Source organism: Artemia sp. Qi Xiang Cuo, chromosome 9 (genome assembly GCF_049724085.1).
Source record: "Artemia sp. Qi Xiang Cuo chromosome 9, ASM4972408v1, whole genome shotgun sequence".
In the NCBI taxonomy this organism is placed as follows: domain Eukaryota; kingdom Metazoa; phylum Arthropoda; class Branchiopoda; order Anostraca; family Artemiidae; genus Artemia; species Artemia sp. Qi Xiang Cuo.
This window is the reverse complement of record NC_142802.1, coordinates 72,364,273-72,386,153: the sequence shown is the minus strand read 5'-3', so window position 1 is coordinate 72,386,153 and position 21,881 is coordinate 72,364,273. Positions and strand designations below refer to the sequence as shown.

The 21,881-nt window shown below is 35.9% G+C and overlaps 1 protein-coding gene across 1 annotated transcript in view; it reads right to left on the bottom strand.

Annotated features, from left to right (window-relative positions):
• Positions 1 to 2,699: 2,699 nt before the first annotated feature.
• Positions 2,700 to 21,881, bottom strand: part of mRpS5 (mitochondrial ribosomal protein S5) — a gene marked incomplete at its 5' end in the record, with an annotated part of 42,528 nt that continues 23,346 nt past the window's right edge. The window contains 2 exons of the mRNA XM_089095086.1: positions 2,700 to 2,872; positions 15,208 to 15,333. Of these exons, the coding sequence (XP_088951212.1) occupies positions 2,747 to 2,872; positions 15,208 to 15,333 (252 nt within the window). The remainder of the gene's footprint in view (positions 2,873 to 15,207; positions 15,334 to 21,881) is intronic.

Here is a 21,881-nt window from a genome sequence, read left to right as displayed (position 1 = left end):
CCAACGGCAGAAAGTAAAGAATTCCCAATCCCAGTGAACAAAATGGATATATCAGAATTTTGCTTAGATGTGTTTGGGGAACTGTCGTGTGTAAGAGGGGGGTACGGTGCCTCCAATTGTTTTCAACGGTTAAAAACGACACTAGTCCTTTCAAATCCCAGTCAAATGAGCCCTTTCCGAAGTTTCTACTACAACGATTCCTATAAAAACCTTATATGCCCCCAGGGCATAACTTACAACCCTTGCCCTAAGGTTTGTGGGGGAGTGTCCTCCTCAAAAACATAATTTCTATTTGGAAATCATTTACGCTGAACAAAATGGCTATCTCAAAATTTTGATTGGATGTGTTTGGGGAAATGGTGGGCATGGAAGGGGCGTTAGTGGCCTTCCAATCACTTTCGACTATTAAAAAGGACACAAGCCACTCCAATCGAATGAGCCCTTTTCGAAGTTTCTACGACAACTCCTTCGATGCGAAGTGCCCTGGTCTAGAGAAATAAATAATACATTGTGCCAACATCGTTCTTTACTTAGACAGCGCGATTGCGCTGCCTATGATTAAAGGTGCATGGGCCCTAGACTTCCCTCTATTTATACCTACCTGGTTAGTCTTGACGACTGTGATGACCTTGACGATGTAATTGACCCACTAATCTTTTCTTTTCGGCGTGTTGAGAAAACAAATTATGCATACAAGGAACGGACCTAACGCAATAGTTTGAAGTCTCAGTATATTTTCGTCTCATTTGCGAAGTGGCTAGTTTATTTATGATAAAATTGTAAATGGCGCGAATCAATCTCGTTGTCCTCCCTTTTGCATTAATAGGAAGACCTCAAACGTATTTAATACGAGCTTAAAATTTAAAGACAAGGATCTCCCACGAAGAATGGAGTTGCTGGGAAGAGTGGTCACGCTGTGTCGCTGCTCCTTATGAAGAGAGAAAAAATGTTTTGAAGTGGCAGCCATTTTAGAGATGGATTAGGTGCTATTATCCGAACACTTTTCTAAACCAAAAGCTAAATTTTGCCACTTCTAGAAAACTTACCAAGAAGTCTGATATCAGAATTAGCTTTACAGGGAACAAGTTATCCAGTGGTATCTTACAACTTCTATTCTAAATAAGCCGTATAACTAGCATTCTGACTTGAAGATAGGCAACTTTTTCCTGATATTAGAGGTGTCTAAATAAACCAACTCCTTACAGCTTTGACATTTTTAGAATCGAAGCAGTTAATTGGCTCTTGGCCCTCCATGTTCCCAAAAACAGTTGTAGTAACAAAGTGTAACCAAAGAGCGACCTCTGTAAATATAATTGAATTCAAGCCCCTAACAATGAAAAGGAAAATTTTTTTGTCATGGTGCGTTTTATTTGGTAGTCTTTTTCTTCACCCAGGGCAAGGAGATGGTATAGAACCAGTTTAACGACAGAGCGAGTTCTAGAGCCCGCATTTTAACGACACTGCCAGTTCTAGAGCCCTTTTTGAGAGCCACAAATGATAGAGTGGAAACTAGGTTTTCAAGGGGAGATGGCATATAACCAGTTGCCTTAGAATTTGGGGAGGATTCGCATTTTAACAGACAGCGCAAGTTCCCTCCATCGCTATTTTTCGCCTCTGGAGACCATTGCTGTTAAGCATAGTGTCGCGTCAAAATTTCAAGGTAGACATTTAATGCCTCCAAAGGTGACCCGACCCGTATGTTGAGAGAACGACAGAAACAAAAAAAAAAGAAACGACGGGTTCTGGAAATATGGTCATGATCTCTGATGGAATCATGAAAAAGCAGAGGATTATCTAATCTGAACGAATATAAAGCAAATAAAATAGAATCGAAATAAAGTTCGAAAAATTATTTTTCTTTCCCCTGAAAGTAAAGATCAACAATAAAGCCTAAAACGAACAGGCATGATGCCGTAAATGAGGGGGCCTTTGCAACCCCCACTTTTTACGCCAAAGTGTAGCTGGTGCATAACTGAAAGCATTATTAAAAAAAAACACAAACAGTTGATGATTAAATTTGAACGTAAAAAGCGGGGTTTGAGGGGAGGAGGTGATAGCCACCCATTATATAGGATAATTCCTATTTATTTTCTATTTTGATATTGCTCGTCAATTTTATTTGAAAAAAGGAATTTTCTAAATTTAAATAACTAAAAATAAGGATTACTATAACAAATTACAAGAGCTTATCGTAAAAATTCTACACTATTTTTCTAAAGTCCATTGGGCTAAGCCGATCCTGAAACATGTCGAGACACGCTGTACATCCTCAAACATAGAATTTTTTTTCCGTTCTAAAGAGGGGGAGGGAGTCAAAAACCCGAAAAATTGCATCACTAGGTCACAATTATTCAGTTTATAGGGAGCAAGGGAGCTTCTTTGGAACAGAAATTAGAAAAATAATATGTTCAGTTATTTTACAGTTTTTCGGGGAGAGCCGTTCAGTCCGACCTCAAGAGGGAGGGGTGAGTTCTACAGCTACAGCTGTAGAGGTAAAGTTCTAGAGCTTAATCAAAGTAAAAGGATAAAAATAAATTAATTCATTTTTAAGTCTTTGTTTTAAATATTTTTAACATTCTTCTTGATGGATGTCAGTGTTCACCAAAGGATTCAATACTTCATTATGATCAAATCCAGACTTTTTTAGTCTTCAATTAAAAAAAAAAAGATTTCGATAAAAATACACCGACAAAAGTAAATCTTCATTATAAACTTTATTACAAATTTAAAACTTAATTTATACCAATTAAACAGCTTCTTCTTCTTCTTGTATTTTCTTATTTTCTCCAGGACGAGATGTCCTACATTCAGGGAATTTGTCCATAAGAAAACTACGAAGTTCTCCATATTCTGCTCTAATTCTTGTTCGCACCTGTAATACAAACATTACTTGCAAAACACTGCAGTAAGCTAACAGCTCTTGTCATCCAAGTTCTTTGCCGTTTTACAACAACATAAATATTATACAATATGGGAAATTTGGTTTAAAAATGGGACACACCAAAGCGCGTTGAAAGGGCAGTTTCCCTTTGCGTCACAGCAATAGCTTCAGTTGCTACTTGGCATTTCCATCGCAATGTAACAGATATCTCAACCTTCCGTAGTTATAGCGTTAGAAAATATGATCGAACCATGTTTCTTACACTTTATTGTTTGATATACAGTCTGTCAAACAAGTACTCAAAATTTTCAATAGACAATTCCTCTGGAGACAGTCTAGCACATCTTTCTCAACCTTTCGAAGCACCCACATTTCAGAAATGTAGTTGACCGCTGGAAATACTATCTCTAAAACTTATCACTCCTAAAATAACATAAATTTTTTTCCCAATCTGCAGCACAATTAACTAATTGATGCTAGGTTTTGTTTTATTACAATGACTACTTGATTTCCTTGACTTTTTACCTTCTAACTATTGTGTTTTTTATTTTTAACTCATTTTCCTCAATTCACCGACTTTTTTTTGCAGTGCTTGTGTAACTCTAGGGCCTCTTGAACAATTTAAACAGGAAATTTTCAGACAACCACCATACAATCGCAACTCAGCATTGAGCGATTCCCTCTTTTCCGTAAATTAAAGAACTGTCCTGAAGGGCAGCATTTCTGAACTGACGATGAGCTTAAAGAAACCATCACAACTCGCGTCCAACTATCGGTGGCAACATTTTGCAAAGAGGGAATTAAAAAGCTTGTTCAAAGGTTTAGCAAGTACCTCGATAGTCAATGTGATTACGTAGAGAGCTAAAGTTTGATGATATATTACTTTTTGGTCACACAATTATTTTTTTTATTTACGTTCTTTCTCTATGGCCAATCGGCGGTTGAAAAAAAAAAACGTCGTATCCAATATGATTTTGATATACCAATATATTGGTTTTTTCTCTTATATAGATTGCTTATTTTTTAGACGGACCTGTTAAATTTATGAAAATACACAAGACATCAATATAAAAAAATCCCCCCCCCGACTCATCTTAGGTCATATATGACCTTTTTTATATTTACGTCCTTTCTCTAGGGCCAATCGGCGGTTGAAAAAAAAAATCGTATCCGATATGATTTGGATACACCAATATATTGATTTTTTCTCTCAAATATCATCAATCAATCATTTTATTTATAGCCCATCACAAAAATCTGGGCAGAGCCCAGAAAAAAACAGAGTAAAAATCAAGAAAAACAAAAAAGAAACAACAGAAATAAAAACACACACAACTACAATCAAGGGATAGACAGAAATGAAGAACGATGTGAAGACTTCTGACATTCAGCAGAGAAATCACAAATACGCTTCTCAATAACCCCAGCAGGGTTTACCAATTGATAATTTCTTTGCAGAAGAGAGTTACTTGTCCAAGTTGGAAGTTCCATTAAACACTTTGCAAATTTAAAATAAAGGCAATGAATTTGCTTTCTCTTACCACAATTAAAAAAAGACCAAAGAGGAGCAAGGGCAGGTAGGTGATGAACTGTTGGGCTATTATATAACTGAGAACGGTGAGCTCTACTCATATTCGACACGTTTGAAGCCAAGAGGCATACGCAGCACGGATCTTACTAGCATAGTTTTTCATTGCCAGGCTTACAGTTTCTTTCAGGTTTGCTCCAATAGGCATGCCCAGGTAAGTAAGGCTGCTAGCTAAAGGAACCTCAGAGCCAGATAGACTTATTGAATTTCTATCCTTTTATAGCTGAATGGTAGAACAACTGTTTTCTCAGTATTAAAGCTCAAACTAATGTGCTCGTACTCATCTTGGAGAAGCTCAAAAGTTGAAGAGCATCCTTGGAAAGTGCAGGAAAGGTTCAGTAAGTCATCCGCAAACGTAACTAACGAAAGATCATCTCCTTTGAAGATAAATGTACAATTCAACTTAACCTGAGCCCCGGTAACACAATTATTAAACAAAACTGGAGAAGTAAGAGCTCCTTGGTGTCTACTTTTCAAAATTAGTAATATTTGACTATTATATTTAAATCGAGCCATCAGATTTCTATAAATGTATCTTAAGAAACTAACTACCGCAGTATCAGTACCTTTCAAATGGACCTCAAGAAAAATCTACAGAAATATACAAGAGTCGAAAGCTCTTGCAACATTGAGTGCACACAAGACTAAGAAATCACCTCTTTCTTCAATATACTTCAGCACATTTATAAGAAGATAGAGAGTGTCTCTCTAATTAAGCATCGCTTGTACCCAAACTGACGAGGAGGGGCGGAACAATTTTCTTCAATGTGTCTTATCAAAAATGACTCAAAGAGCTAGAAAGAAGTACATGAAACGGTAATGGGAAGATAAGAACATCACAGAGAAGCGTCTTTTTTTGCCTTTTTTAAAGATGGGAGTTATTTGTCCGACACAAAATTGCAAAGGGACTACACCATGGACAAGGATCATCTTAAACAGTAGTGATAAATGTTGCTCGATTGAAGAGCCTGCAAGTTGCAGGTGCCTAGCTGAAATGGAATCAATACCAGAGGAAGATTTTTTCTTTAATTTCGTCTTATTTGAAAGAACGTCAAGCTGTTTTTCAAAAAACTCCTCTGCGCTTTGGTTGGAAGTACTGAACTCTCTTGCGAAATATTCAACCCACTTCTTGCTAGAGGCACAGTAGTATTCTGGGCTTCTGCAGGCTCGCTATATTTCTAGAGTTTGGAGAGGTCTTCATCAATATAGCTTATATTTTTCTCGATCAGCGTTAACTTATAATTTTTGAGGTCCTTGTTAAATTTATGTTTCGTAGGGAGCCTCAAGTAATTTACTAAGCAGTCTCTCGGACGGCCACAGTCGTTCCAAACAGAAAGCTATAGCTTGGCCGAAGTATACGTATCCATTAGATTTCTGTTTTTTGACGAATCTTCAAGCTGAGACTTTTTATGAGCACTTCGAAGAGGAACGGCGCTTATTTTAGCACATTTTAGCCAATGATTTGTTTGTGCCAAGTAGGAAATGAGCTTAATTGAGATGTTCTTTTCACTTTGTGGCAGCACAGCACGATTGCATAAAAGATTGAAAGACACTTTGATTTTGCTCAGTATCTCGTCACAGACTTTACTGAAATACTCACTTGACACATTTTTTCCAATCTCGGTAGGAAAACAAATTTGATTCATTATTTTGAGCCATAGGCGGGGGAGGAGTAAAAGCAAGTAGAGATAGGAAGGTGGTCAGAATAGAATCCTTCTTTTAAAGCTTTCACATCGTGATTGCCGAACGAAGCAATAATATAGTCTAACTTACAGGGTGAGGAAAGTGGCAAAATGTAAGAAAAGCTGTCACCTATAGGTTATGCACAATAGTCAGGAGAAACGCAGCCCCAAAGGATTTGTGATCGGAGAGACATTGTGTTAGTTATATCTACATTAAAATCTCCGCTGATGATAGCAGGTTTAGAGGCAACTTTTTTGAGAAACCTACCTAGAAGCTTGCAGGCAGACGCAAACTATGCATCAGACTGTTCGTTGTTTTTAATTTGTAGGCAGATAAACATTAATTACTACATGATTTTTAAGCTTAGCGGCAATAAAGTAATCAGTCTCTGCTAATAGCTTGCAAGGGAATCAGTGAAGGATAGCGAGACCGCCAGATGGTCTGCCTCTCGGTTTCACAATTGCACTGCGAAAGAGAGATTAAAATTATAAAATAGTGGTAACAGGCTTTGGCGGTCTTCCGACAGGAAATGCTCCTGAATCAGAACTAAGTCATGGGGCTGCAATAACTGCGAAAGAATTGGGATTCGATCGGTAACTTTTCCATTAATGTTCCACGACAAAATACGGCATCTGAATATCATTTTGAATAAGATTTACCTTTGAGCAGAGCCTGTGCAATAGGGCATTTGTAACTGTAACATGGATGGTTGTCTAATTTGCAAAGAGCACATTTTGTCGGTTTTTGGCAAGGGGCTGTTTTAGAACTTCCATGAACCTTTTTCTCCACAGACGCAACAACAAATTTCGTTTATACATGTACTTGAAATATGTCCGTGTGATTGGCACTTATAGCAACGAAAGGGTAGAAACAAAAACTCTTGAATCTGGAATCGTTCGAAACCGATCACTAATGAGAACTTCATTGCTCGTAATAAATCCTCTTTTGTTTCAAACTTCAGCCTGGAAGATCTGGTAGAGCAACTTTTCTCTGCTTCACTACAATTTGGCACAAGAGACTTGACGTCATCAGAGATCAGATCGTTTGGGACACGTTTAATTATTCAAAAGTGAGAAGGACTTTTAACCAGTGATAAATTTCCAGTCATCTCGGGTGCACTTCAGCTCAATAATTTTTGAGCTAACGTCACCACATGCTTGTTCTAGGAAGTCCTTTCTTGATTCCGGTTTGGATAGGTCACATGGTACATTTTTCACAATCACGGCTTTGGATGATTTGGAGATATATTCAGAAAGGATTTCAGCAGTTACAGGTTTATTTTCGAGAAGTTTTGTTCCATCAAAATGTCTACACATTTCCGTAATCTTGGACTTCTTCTGGCTTAGAAATAAGGAAAGTAGGCAGAGCAACCTTATCGTCATCACAAGTCTGTAACAGTTTTATCATTTCCAAAACATTGTCACTCATAGCAACATTTGTGGACATTCGAGCAAGACAGTTCGCTTCTGTCCATAAGATCTCTTTTGTTTTCTTAATGTCTTTTTCTGGAAAAACTGGACTGCTCTCTTTGCAACTTCATCATGGGTTTTTACAACTTTTACTGCACGTGACAAAAACTTTAATACAGGATTCCAAATGAGCTTACCGGCCATCGCAAATATGCAACAACATTAATACAGTAAGTCCAAAATCACAGACCGTATTTCACAGCGTAGGTTTTACTGATTTCTAGAAGCAACTTCACTTACGAGAGAAGTAAGGGAAGCGTTGGAGGCTATTTACCTTATCCCCGTAATTTAAGGGGCAAGCCCAGCGGGTACCACGGCTCTTGCAGACAACTCGCATCCCTCTTCTGCTTACTTCTCTCCTGTTACCTTTATCGCAGGGTAATTGCCTATAAATATCGAATAGTCCTAATTATAATCTCACTGCTTAGTCTTGACTTATATCATATAGGTCACTGCTATGAAAATATCAATAAGAAAATCCACAGTCCCAAGGGAATTCTCACTCAATTTGCAATGCTTATTCAAATTATACTCCTTTGGTCACTGAATTAATGATTTTTAAAATATTGGCTGTAGGTCAAGAAGAGATTATAATCCTTTACCAATTACTAGCAACCAGTTAAATTCAAAAAGAGGTCTTAAAACCATGAACTCTGAACCATGACTGCTTAATAGATTGCTTGATTTTTAGACTGACCCATTAAACTCTTTAAAATACATACGATATCAATATACATTTTTTTGTCCCCCCCCCCCTGGACTCATCTTAGTCTTTTCATGCCTAAAAAAAAAACAATTTTCAAAAGAAAATATTTTTGTTCTTTCAAAACTATGAAGATTCTAACGCAGTATTACATTTTTGTCAGTGTTGTAACGTTGAACCACAACGTTAATAAGCAAAAATAATGAATTAAAATTTAACAACGCGTTTTACATCCGTAAACATTCAACATTAATTACCTGTTGGTTCTAAACCTTATAAACGACTAAACCCTCAAATGAAAATAATACCTTCCTAACCTGTTAAGTGCCATATCTTTTTAGCTGATTTTTCACCCACGTTTCTAATTTTTAAATTCAGCGTCCGCTACTCCCAAAAACTACATAACTGCATATGGAGTCCTTTTTCATTAAAAATTAAATTCCTAGCTTTAACGAATTTTGAAAGATCTATGCGGTTGCGTAAGTTTCCACTTCACCAATTCAAACAACCAGAGTTCATTTCCACCGTCTTTGGAACTTTTTTTGTACGTAGTTTGCATTAATTCTTGTCGTTCTGACCTACTTTTATTGCTGTTCCTGATATTTTTTTTTTAATTTTATTTATATCTGACGAAAAATGAAAATTCGGCAATTTTTACTTCCAAAAGCCATTTTCAGATTGCAAAAGATAACTTTAGTGTTGATTATAAACACTTTCTACATATAAAACGGTTGAAGATCTTTGTCATGGAATTGAATGATGACCTCTCATGGGATAATCTCTGTTAGATTCTACACGGAAATGACTTTTATACCTTCAATTTTACTGGCAAAGTCAATTAGTACCAGCGCATAGCCACTCTTGTTGTCAAAATTCTAGCAGGAGTCATGTGCTAATTACAAAAATATTTAGGAAATTTTAAGACCTACCTTTCCCCTTCGCAATGAAGGAGAGGGGTGATTTCTCGCACCCATTGAATGAACTAAAAAAAATATATAGCTTCAGGTACATTTCCATAGGAGAAAAAATTAAAATCCCCTTTTCTTTTATACATCTTCTTCAAAAGATACAGTATTAGGGTTTACTATACACGTAGAAAAGATAAGCCTTATTCTTGTAACGAGCTTCTCAATGTTATAGGAGTATATTCCAAGATGAGCCATTTTTTATAACCTAAATGAGCTTCCCTCTGTATGTATCACAGTAGACAGAATATACAGTAAGCTTACCGCAGATCATTTCTGGTCATCGTGAACAAAAAGCTCCTCCCACTTCTTTTTGCCTTAGCTTGTTTAGCCTTTTTTATAATGGGTTTTTGTCCGGGTATTTGTAAGAGTAAGCTTATCGCAGATCATTTCTGGTCATCGTGAACAAAAAGCTCCTCCCTCTTCTTTCTGCCTTAGCTTGTTTAGCATGTTTATAATGGGTTTTATAATGTCCCGGTTTTTATAATGGGAGAGATAGAGAATGATCATACTGTCTAATTATATAAACTGTGGTATGTAGACTCGTGGGACACCCTATGGTTTTGGAATATTTTATAGTTCGTTCCTCAGTTTTTTTTCCTTGCATTTTGGTTTTTCTTTTTGGTATACTTTTATGTGGCTTTATTGAGTTTAATAAACTACCTGTTTATCCATCGGGCAATGGGACAAGTCATTTTAGAGATGTCAGAGGGACAGCTCATAAAACAGTCATACAACGCAGTCATAATTCATACAATAGATGTAAAAAAGAAAATTTGTACACTTGTGGCACACCTCTTAATGCTACAGACTTTTTAAGGTGAACCCATTTTATGACCAAAAAAGAAGTTTCCTCGCATCGAGAATTGCAGGACACCCTGTATTTATTTCCCATGTCCGATGGTGGGGCTAGAAAAAAAGTCTTATAAAAGAGATAATCGTACTTGTGACATATCTCTCAATGCTTCTGAAGTCACTTTATAGCGTGAGTCTATTTTCAGTCCCTAAACCGGTCTTTCCTCTATATGGTGTTTGTGGGACACCGAGTTTTTGCCTCAGTTAAAACTAATGTAGAAGAAAATACGAGGACATTTTCTTCTTTCTTTCGTAAATTCTAGGTCTAAAGGAAATTATTATTTTACTGTCTCTTTAATGCTCAAAATTTATGTGATATTATACGAGGTGTGGCAGAAAAGTAATGAGACTGGCAATACTGCAAGCGATCTGGCAATCGTTCACTGTTATCCTTGAAAGAGCACGTGTATCAGAACCCTACCATAGCTTACTTTAAGTTTCTACTCCTTCTGTTAACTATGTAAACTTTGAGACTGCGATTAGTGAAATAGTGTTTTCGTTGTGTGTCACGCAAAATGGAACATCGGAATTTACAGTAGCGCTGTGCCATTAAATTTTGTTTTCAGCTGGGAGAATTGGCAAGTGTGACATTTGCAAAGTTCAAGCTCAAGTTTTTCGCTCGCACAAAGCATTTTTGGAAGGCAGAGAAATTGAAAAACGTTCAGGGAGGCCCTCTACTTCGAGAACCGACGAAAACATTTATTGTTTGAAAACTCTGGTAAGATCAGAAGGTCGTTTAACATCGCAAATGTTGAATGAACAATTAAAATAAAGTTTTTTAAGCCGTTCTTGAAAGGCTCAGAAAAGGGGCCATTCGTTCGAGACCAGACATTGCAGAGAAAAAGTAGCTCCATCCTGAGAACGCCCCATGCCACACTACAATCTCCATAACAGAATTTTTTACCTCAATAGCCATTTCTGTGGTCCCTATACCCCTTATTCTCCCTGATCTCAGTCCCTGTGTTTTTCCTAAATTGAAAAATGTCATACAAGACCGTCTCCATCGGTATATATTTGCCCAAGGGACCTGCTTAGAATGGGATAATATTGGTGTTTGAAAAAAATAAAAACCTTGCTAAGTAAACAATCAGTCTCATTACTTTTCTGCCACACCTCGTATGTCCTGTCGATGATATTTTTGTCCCTAAGCCAATTTCTTGTAAACATTTTTACAAGCACAGAAGTTGTTTACGGATTGTTTTGGGTACCCGACTGACTGACTACATCTCGAACAGTAAGTTGTACGAAAAATATGGGTCAATCCCGCTTTCTACGGCTACAATGAGAGAAACGTTGAGATGGCTAGGAAACGTTATATGGATGAAGGATGGAGGATTGCCCTTCTCGGGGCAACCGTCTAGGGCCAAACGACAAGCAGGTCACCTCGAACAGGGTGGGAGGATGTCGCAAGGAAAGATTTAAGTGACATGGGAACTTCCTGGGAGGGTGTAAAGAGGGAGGCTTTGACTAGATTGGGATAGAGGAGGAGCCTGCGTAGCTCTGTTGGCCTCAGGCAGATTGGTGCTGCAGTGAGTTATTAGTAGTAGCAGTAGTAGTAGTAGTAACAATTACTTTCCGTATGGTTGGAGATAGCTAGAAATATAGAGTATGTTACATAAAAAAATTAAATAATTAAAAAACCAAGAAACGAGTGTGATCTTTAGCCAGTTGAAAAAAAGCAAAGCGAAAAGACAAAGTCGATATTTCGGCAAGGAACTCCGTCAAGCTGTCCTCAGTAGTGTTGGGCGATATTTGATACCAATGTTGATATATCCGACCAAATATAGATATCGAATATCGGAACGTATTATCGAAACCGATATTTTTTTAAGGGGTCTCTAACCCCCTATATTCCCCGTGGAAAATCCACCACATGAAAATTCTGCAAATTTTCAGCATACGTCTTTGAGATTCTTTGAAGGTTTGAACTTTTTCATCTATAATTGATTTTATTTATCCTTAACTTACAACTTATTCTGGCATCTTTTTCGCAAGAATTTACTTCCGGCTCCCGATTCAGATACGTGTGAATTATTACCAACTGAGAATGAAAGGTTCACAACAAATGATGTTATAGTGGAAATTTCGGTTTTAGAATATTGTGAAAGCTGAACTAGCCGATCAAACTGGTTGAATTTTCTCAGTCTGAAAAATTCTGTAAAGGAAATGGAGCTATCTGTCACGGATAAATAAAGATAAGGTAATCTAGCTTGATCGTAACTATATACAGTATACATGTATTGATATATATATATATATATATATATATATATATATATATATATATATATATATATATATATATATATATATATATATATATATATATATATATATATATATATATATCAAGGAAATGGTTGTTGCTGTAGCAACTGATAATGGAGCACATGTCGTTCGGGCCGTAAAGGATGCTGCATCACAAGTAGGTACAGGATGGAAACTTGTTTCGTGCTTCGCACATACTCTAAATTTGATTGTGGGGGTGCTCTTAATGATAATGCTGAATTGTTGCCTCTCGTCCAAAAGGCTAGAACTATTGTCAGCTTTTTGAGACGTAGTATTGTAGCTACCGACAAGTTGCGCCAGGTTCAAATCTCTATTGACGATTTTTGCACCAAAAAACTAAAACCCGATTTTTGCACCAAACCACTAGATGGAATTCGCTTCTCACTGTGTTGCGTAGTCTGCAATATTTGAAAGAGTCGGTAACAAGTTCGCTTGCGCTTCTTGGTAAAGTGCACCTCATACTCACTGATAGTAAGTGGGGTGTTATTTCAAACATGATTGCAGTGCTTACACCCTTTGAAGAGGCAACTATTGAGCTCTCTTCAGAAAGCTTTTCCTCCATCTCGAAAGTCCTGCCTTTGTCTAAGATTTTGAGACACCACCTTGTTCAAGTAGATTTTGAAAGGCTTTGTTGAATAAAATGCATTGTAGGTTTATAAGTCTTGGTCAAGTCACACCCGTCGCAATTGCCCTATATCTTGACCCGCGTTTTAAGAAAATGTATATTTCACCTGGCGATCTTCAGCAAGTTGAGAGCAATATTGCAAACGAGATAGATTTGGCCCTGCTGGCTGCTGACTCTCGATCAGAACATACAAGTACCATCGCAGTCTCTGCAATGGAGTCATATCAGAATCAAGCCAGTTTGTGGGGTTCACATGATGAAGTCCTTATAGTCAATGCAGGACATGCTTCGACAGCAGCCAAGTATATCATGGCTCTACAAACTTTCAATAGGGAGCCAATAGTTTTAAGAGAAACTTGTCCACTCAAGTTTTGGAAGTCTCGTGCTATGGCGTCCCAAAACCATCTGTACGAAATTGCAATAAAATTCATGTCTGTGCCTGCTATCAGTGTCCCTTCTGCAGGAGTGTTTTCCATGGCTGGTCAGATAATAACTGAACGGCGGAACCAATTCTCAGGCAAAAACATTGATATGCTCATGTTTTGAATAGCCAGTAGTTTATTTTTCCTCTTTTCCTTACCCCGTATAATTTTAAATCTGGGTTTTTATTAAACTCATTAATGTAGTAGAAGTTTTTATTGTTTGATTTTATATTATTTTAATTTTGAAAAAAGTTATACAAAATACCTTTATTTACCATTTGCTTTACTGAACTTCGGCAAATCCATGATAGCAAAAAACTGATCCGAAATATCGATATCGATATATCGAATATCGACAGTAAAAATATCGATATATCGATTAATAAAAATATCGCCCAACACTAGTCCTCAGTGCCCAACACAGAGAACTACAACTTTAGCATTGAAGTGAACTCTGACAAGACTGAGGGAACATTGAAAAAAAAAGCCAGAACAAGTGGAAGACTATTCCAGAATGAGATCAGGCAAGAATTCTGTCCCTAACGATCGACGCAGCCTGTCTAGTGACCTGATTTTTGTTAATACGGTCAATTGACCTGGCTAGTTTTAACTGGCTGAAAATAATCCAGATTTTTCATAGTTTTCTCAATCCTACTTTAAACCCCCCCCCCCAGAATAAAATAAATAAAACGTCCAAGTACGCAAGCGGAAAGAACCCTGGGCTTTTGGTCGGTACTCCTATGATATCTCAAGGTTCATGATCTTCTCCACTCTTTCCCATATATTGTTTGCAAATACCAGGAATATACTATGCCAGTCCATGAAATTGTATCCCTGGCCTCCCTTTGTATCTACGAAATACTTTTGTTTTTAAGTAGTAGCAACGTCAATGGTCAGTCTTTTCAATCCCTAACTTAGATAACATATAAATAGGAAAACACCAAAATATGTTCTTTGAAATACTGCTGGCGTTACTCCTGAAGGTTGGGGTGATTTAATTGTGTTTTCTTGTCATTGTGCGTTTTTAGTTTTTTCTTAATCAGTTTTTTTTTCACAGATCCTTTTTTTTTGTGTTGTTGTTAGGAGAGTTTTTAATAAATAAATAAATTTCATGCAGTTAATCTGGCTTTTATTTTTTTAATTTTTTTTATTTTTTTTAAATTATTTATTTATTTTTTTAATTTTTTGTTTTTTTTTTTTTTAATTTGGCCTTTTCTTCCAAAACAATGTTTAAGTGTGATTTGATATAACAAATGAAAAAAAAGAAGAAAAAGGATAAAATAACCCTCACCAAATCCGTATTTCTGAAAGGAACTGTCTTACACAGACATGTATTCTACAATCTTTCATGTTCGCTTTTTTTTTCACTTGTTCTTCTTTTCTTAAGGCGCGAGTTTCTCAACTTTTTATGAGAGTTCCTACATGCATATTTCAAGTCGGGAACAAGTACCCCATAATCCTCCTTCCTCGGAAGGAATATATTTATAATGAGCGCTAGAAATAAAAGATGGGGGATGGCAACTTTGATGGCAACTTTGCTCTTATTGTGGAGATATCTTGAGATTAAAACTTCTTGTGAGAGCTCCTCCAGACATATTTCTAGTCCCCCTTAGCATCCATCTTTGGAAGGAATATATTTAGATTGAGCGCTATACTTAGATATGTTTAGGAATAGGAGATTAGGGGGGGGGGTAGGGAGGAAGACGAAAGGATTAAATAAAACTCACCGAATCCATATTTCTGAAAGGAACTGTCTTGCTCAGGTGTACATTCCAACTTCTTTCATGAACACCTATTTGATAAAATTTTGGGAATTTCCTCTTCTCTAGCGGTACTTTACCATTCATGATAACCTTAAAAGATCACAATCAGTGGTGCCAATTTACAGAAACATAGGAAGGGAGAGGGGGGGGGGGGTGACCAGAATTTTTTTTCTAATTGTAAATACCGAAAGAAGATATTTCCAAAGTCTGTGGGGTTAAGCCATCACAGACGTCCACATGTTTTTTTCCGGGAGGGGAAAAGAATAGAAAAGTTATTTTTTTATGATTTGAATGAGAAGTGCCGAGAAATTCGGGAACATTTAAAATTTGGGGGGAGTGGTGGTGGCCAAAGGGCCCCTGCGTATGTCCCTGGGGACAATTACCCTCCCCACACCCCAATTGACCATTTAATCAAATTCTTTAAGGGTAATTAGATTGGAATAAATATTCCCATTTACCTTAAGCCTACCATCGAAAGCTAGCAACTTTTTCTCTTCCTCTTATTTAACTTGGTTCGATTAGATCGAAGGTTAAACCTTGTAATCGGTATTTCACCCACTTTACGTGGTCTATTTCAGTTAAAATTTGGCTTACGTGTTGCTTTCCTATGACAATACAAGAGCCAAATTTACTCATTCGTTTAACACTATATTTATAGGTTTGAGAAAAGATGGAAAAGTAGACATTCATATGACTGGGGAATAGGAAACATAAGAATAAATCAAGCTATAAAATAGGATTCTTAGAATTGGTCCTGGAAAAATATGTTTGAGTTTTCTTAGAATACTGAGGTTTCTGCATACCTTCATTTTAATCAAATCAACATGGTGTTTAAAAGATAAATTTTCATCTAGGAGGATACCTAGGAAACGGAGATGGCCATCCTTTGGTCTAGCAATAAAGCCTTTGAACATATGAATTTCAGATAATTGAGGACAAGCCTGAGATATACGAGAAAAAAAACAACTAAAAAACTAGTTTTAGATAATTTCGGAGACCACACTGCCTTTCCATGACGATAAATAAAAGTTCAAATAGGGATAAAATCCTTTTAATAGACAGTGATGATAGAAATTCACAAAAATACCAGATATTTCGGTCACATATACAGTGACCGTCATCAGTAGTAAAACTAAAATAAAACAATTTAAAACACAAGTTTATATACTAAATCAAATAACACTACATATTGTTTGAATCTCTAATTCTTTTCAAAGCAAAGGCGGAAGCTATTCTCTTTGACCTTCTTGGATTCGGTTCATTAGCGTTCAATGATATAACATTTGGACAAAGGTCAACTACATTGGGTGAATCGAACTTTACTCTCTCAGATTTTAATAAATTATCATAGATAGAGTCCAGCCCATATTCACCTGTATCACGATTCAAAGCAATATTCCTGAATAAGATTTTCTTTATTTCAAGAATTTCACGAAAATTTTGCTTTAAACCCCGATCCCTAGAAATCAAAGAGACATTCTCGAACAAAATAAAATGGTCTGGAAAATTAAAAATATGTTCTGAAAGGGCTGAAGTGAAATCTTCAGACTTAGAAACTTGCTTTAAAGCCGAAGAAATAGAATCTTTGTGTTGTAATAATCTCATTTCCAAACTCTGGTTAGTACGTCCCACATATGAGCTTCCTCAAGTACATGGGATCTGATAAACCCCACTTTATTTCCCCAATGAAGCTAGATCCTTCCCAGAATTTAGAAAACTACCCAATGTATTATTACTGTTTAAAACTACCCTTAGACCATTATTCTGTAAAATTCTTTTACGTTTTTCACTTAGCCCGGGTATATATGATAGGAACAAAAAACATCCTTCTCCCGAGTTGTCTCCAAGACTTCCTTAGAAATCTCTAGAAACCTTTGTATTCTTTTTGAAAAAGTCTGGTTAATTAACCACTCTGGATACATGTTGCTTATTAGTATTTTCCTTAGAAAAGACAACTCCTCCTCAACAAAATTTGGAGAGCAAATACTAAAGATCCGATCAGTTAAAGAAATGATCAAACCAATTTTTACTTGGCAAGCGTGACCGGAACTATAAGATAAAAATCTATTGTTATTTGTCGGTTTTCTGTAAATTTTAAAATCCAGACTATTTTGATTTTTCAAAAGAAGAACATCAAGGAAAGTAAGTTTCCCATTCTCTTCCAATTCAACAGTAAACTTTAAATCCCCTCCCAAACAATTAAGATGTTCCAAAAATCCCTTTAATTCCTCCTCCCCATAATCCCATACTTAAATAATGTCATCCATATAGCGGCCCCAGAAAATAAGTTGTAAAAAATATGAATCTAACAAAATTGTTTCAATATTCTCCACAAAAATAATAGCCAATAATGTGAATAAAGGGGCTCCCATATGTAACCATTTATTTGTTCGAAATACTTCACTCTAAATTGAAAAAAATAAGAGAACTTATTGCACAACCTTAATAAATTCATAATTACAGAAACTTCCAAATCTGTTTTGCCACTAATCAAATCCAAATTTCTTAAGAGATTTCCTTCTAGAAGAGTTTCGGCTGCTTCTACATCAGTATTTGTGTACATTGATACAATGTCGAAGCTTTAAAGCAAAAAACTCTAAGAAATTTATACTTTTTTCAGTTTTTCAAATAAATGCAAAGAATTCTTAATATGAAAAATTTGTCTAGACAAGGGGTTTAAAGATTGACACTAACCACTTGCTCAAAACACTTGCTGGCGACCTTGTATTTTACACAACTGGTCGTAATGGTAGGTTAGGCTCATAAATCTAGAGAAGTCCATATAATTTAGGGCACAAGGAACTGCGTGGCAGGTATTTGTAATAAAGTTGAGGTGTAATTTTTCCTTCATCCTTTAAGCACTTCAATTCTTTCTTAAACTTATTTGTAAAAGAGTCTGTTGGATTATACGATAGCTTCTTGTATGTTTTTTCATCCTCTAGTAAACTTTTGTGAAATATCTGGTATTTTTGTGAATTTCTATCATCACTGTCTATTAAAAGGATTTTATCCCTATTTGAACTTTTATTTATCGTCATGGAAAGGCAGTGTGGTCTCCGAAATTATCTACGTCATATTTATGGGGATGATTTGACCAAATTTGTGGGTAAATATATAAACACTCAGAAAAAACATGCAAATATTATCAACCAACAGGATTTTCTTCTACGATGTAAGAAGATGAGAATTGTACCACCTTCACTTAAATTCAATTTACATTTGGGCACTTTCAAGGAAGAAAAGTTTGAAAGAAGCTTACATTTCAATGCTTTAAATCACATTATTAAGGATAAAAGTCGAAAAAGAGCTTTAATAGTGAGAGATAAACTTTCCCTGAAAAATCTTATATCAAAAAAGGTTAGTGTAAGTGACTTTTGTTTTATTCAACAAACAGGAAAAAATCACTTCAATCATGACTTTCACCTCTCCAGAGAAAGATTGCTAAAAAAGTTTTCGAAATTATCAACAAATAATTCGGTAAAACCTTCGTCAATTCTAGGACCAGGTGTGGTTAATTTTTCATCAAGAACTTTAACGATACAAGAACAATCAGTGCTTGAAAAAGGTCCGAAATTTTGTTTTAAACCAGATAAAGTCCCCGTGGAAGACATTATCTCTTCAATAGAAACGTCTTTGCATAAAAACGCAAATATAATAAAAGATGTTAGCTTAGTAAGAGGTTCTACCGTAAAAACCCTGTCTAATTTTGTATTGAAACCGAATTGTCCGAGTGCGACCATCAAAGACATAAGAATTCTTAAAAACTTGAAAAAGGATAGTTCAATTACCATTACAAAAGCAGATAAGAGTAACACTTTAGTTGTGATGAATACTGAGGACTACGAATCAAAATTAAGAAGTTTACTAGAGGATGAAAAAACATACAAGAAGCTATCGTATAATCCAACAGACTCTTACAAATAAGTTTAAGAAAGAATTGAAGTGCATAAAGGATGAAGGAAAAATTACACCTCAACTGTATTACAAATGCCTGCTACGCAGTTCCTTGTGCCCTAAACTATATGGACTTCCCAAAATTCATAAGCCTAACCTACCATTACGACCAAGTACAAGGTCACCAACAAGTGTTTTGAGCAATTGGTTAATGTCAATCTGTAAACCACTTTTGTCTACAAAAATTTCGTATATTAAGAATTTCTTCGAATTTGGTTGAAAAACTGAAAAAGTAGTAATTTCTTCGAATTCTTTGCTTTCAAGCTTCGACATTGTATCAATGTACACAAATATTGATGTAGAAGCGGCCAAAACTCTTGTAGAAGGAAAGCTCTTAAGAAATTTGTATTTTATTGGTGGAAAAACAGATTTGGAAGTTTCTTTAATTTTGAATTTAGTGAGGTTGTTCAATAAGTTCTCTTATTTTTTTCAATTCAGAGGTAAGTATTTCGAACAAATAAATGGTTTACCGATGGGGGCCTATTTATCCCCTTTATTAGCTAATATTTTTGTGGAGAATATTGTAACAATTTCGTTAGATTCATATTTTTTAAAACATATTTTCTGGGGCTGGTATATGGATGTCATTATTTCAGTATGGGATTATGGGGAGGAGGAATTAAAGGGATTTTTGGAACATCTTAATTGTTTGGGAGGGGATTTAAAGTTTACCGTTGAATTGGAAGAGAATGGGAAACTTCCTTTCCTTGATGTTCTTCTTTTGAAAAATCAAAATAGTCTGGATTTTAAAATTTACAGAAAACCGACAAATAACAATAGATTTTTGTCTTATAATTCCGGTCACGCTCGCCAAGTAAAAATTGGTTTGATCATTTCTTTAACTGATCGGATCTTTAGTATTTGCTCTCCAAAATTTGTTGAGGAGGAGTTGTCTTTTCTAAGAAAAATACTAATAAGTAACATGTATCCAGAATGGTTAATTAACCAGACTTTTTCAAAAAGAAGAAAAAGGTTTCTAGAGATTTCTAAGGAAGTCTTTGAGACAACTCGGGAGAAGGATGTTTTTTGTTCCTTACCATATGTACCCGGGCTAACTGAAAAACTTAAAAGAATTTTACAGAGTAATGGTCTAAGGGTAGCTTTAAAGAGTAATAATATTTTGGGTAGTTTTTTAAATTCTGGGAAGGATCTAACTTCATTGGGGCAACAAAGTGGGGTTTATCAGATCCCATGTACTTGCGGAAGCTCATATGTGGGACGTACTAACCAGAGTTTGGAAATGAGATTATTACAACACAAAGATTCTATTTCTTCGGCTTTAAAGCAAGTTTCTAAGTCTGAAGATTTCAATTCAGCCCTTTCTGAACATATTTTTAATTTTCCAGACCATTTTATTTTGTTCGAGAATGTCTCTTTGATTTCTAGGGATCGGGGTTTAAAGCAAAATTTTCGTGAAATTCTTGAAATAAAGAAAATCTTATTCAAGAATATTGCTTTGAATCGTGATACAGGTGAATATGGGCTGGACTCTATCTATGATAATTTATTAAAATCTGAGAGAGTAAAGTTCAATTCACCCAATGTAGTTGACCTTTGTCCAAATGTTATATCATTGAACGCTAATGAACCGAATCCAAGAAGGTCAAAGAGAATAGCTTCCGCCTTTGCTTTGAAAAGAATTAGAGATTCAAATAATATGTAGTGTTATTTGATTTAGTATATAAAATTTTGTTTTAAATTGTTTTATTTTAGTTTTACTACTGATGACGGTCACTGTATATGTGACCGAAATATCTGGTATTTTTGTGAATTTCTATCATCACTGTCTATTAAAAGGATTTTATCCCTATTTGAACTTTTATTTAAACTAGTTTTAGAAAAATTTAAGGCGAGAGTTAGCATCAAACCAAACTGAAACTCTCTCGAAGGGGTCCACTAACTTTGTACGAATCTCATCCTCTGTTCTCTCAGAAGTAATAAGGGTGGTGTCATCGGCAAAAGTAACAAGAGAATCCGAAGTATGCAAACTATGGTTATGGGTACGGGAGAATGTTGGACGACATAGACGACAACAATAAAGAGGATTCTTATGTCTAACTGCAAAAATTAGGTAATTACATAAATTATAAACAGTACCGGCCCTAACACTGACCCTTGAGGGACCCCCTGGTCAAATCTTGATGGTGAGGGAAAAAGCGGATCAACAGAAATTATTCTACCAGACATGGAAAACTTGAAACAATAAAACGAACTACCTCTTACGCCAAAATGAGAAAGTTTGAATAGAAGAACACTGTGAATTAAAGAATCAAAGGCTTTACGAATATCCAGAAACAGAGCAGCATGAATCAAAAGGGAGTCTAGGGCAGAGTGAAGATAATTCAGGAAAACTGCACAAGCGTGCTCAGTTGAATGATTTGCTCGAAAACCAAATTGAAAACCGTGGAAAAAATCTTTAGACGTAAGAAAATTATTAAGACGAGAAAGCATCGCTTTCTCAAATATTTTGCTAAACACAGACAACAAAGAAATTAGCCGATAGTTGGCTGGATCATTTCGTGTCCTCCCTCCCCCCCCCCTTACATAATATGATGACTCGAGCACGCTTGAGACTACTTGGGAAAAATACCATGCTGAAATAAGAGGTTAATAAGTTTCGTTAAGGGAGAAATAATGGAAGGAAGTATGAACTTAATTACTTTAGTAGGAATATTATCAGGGCC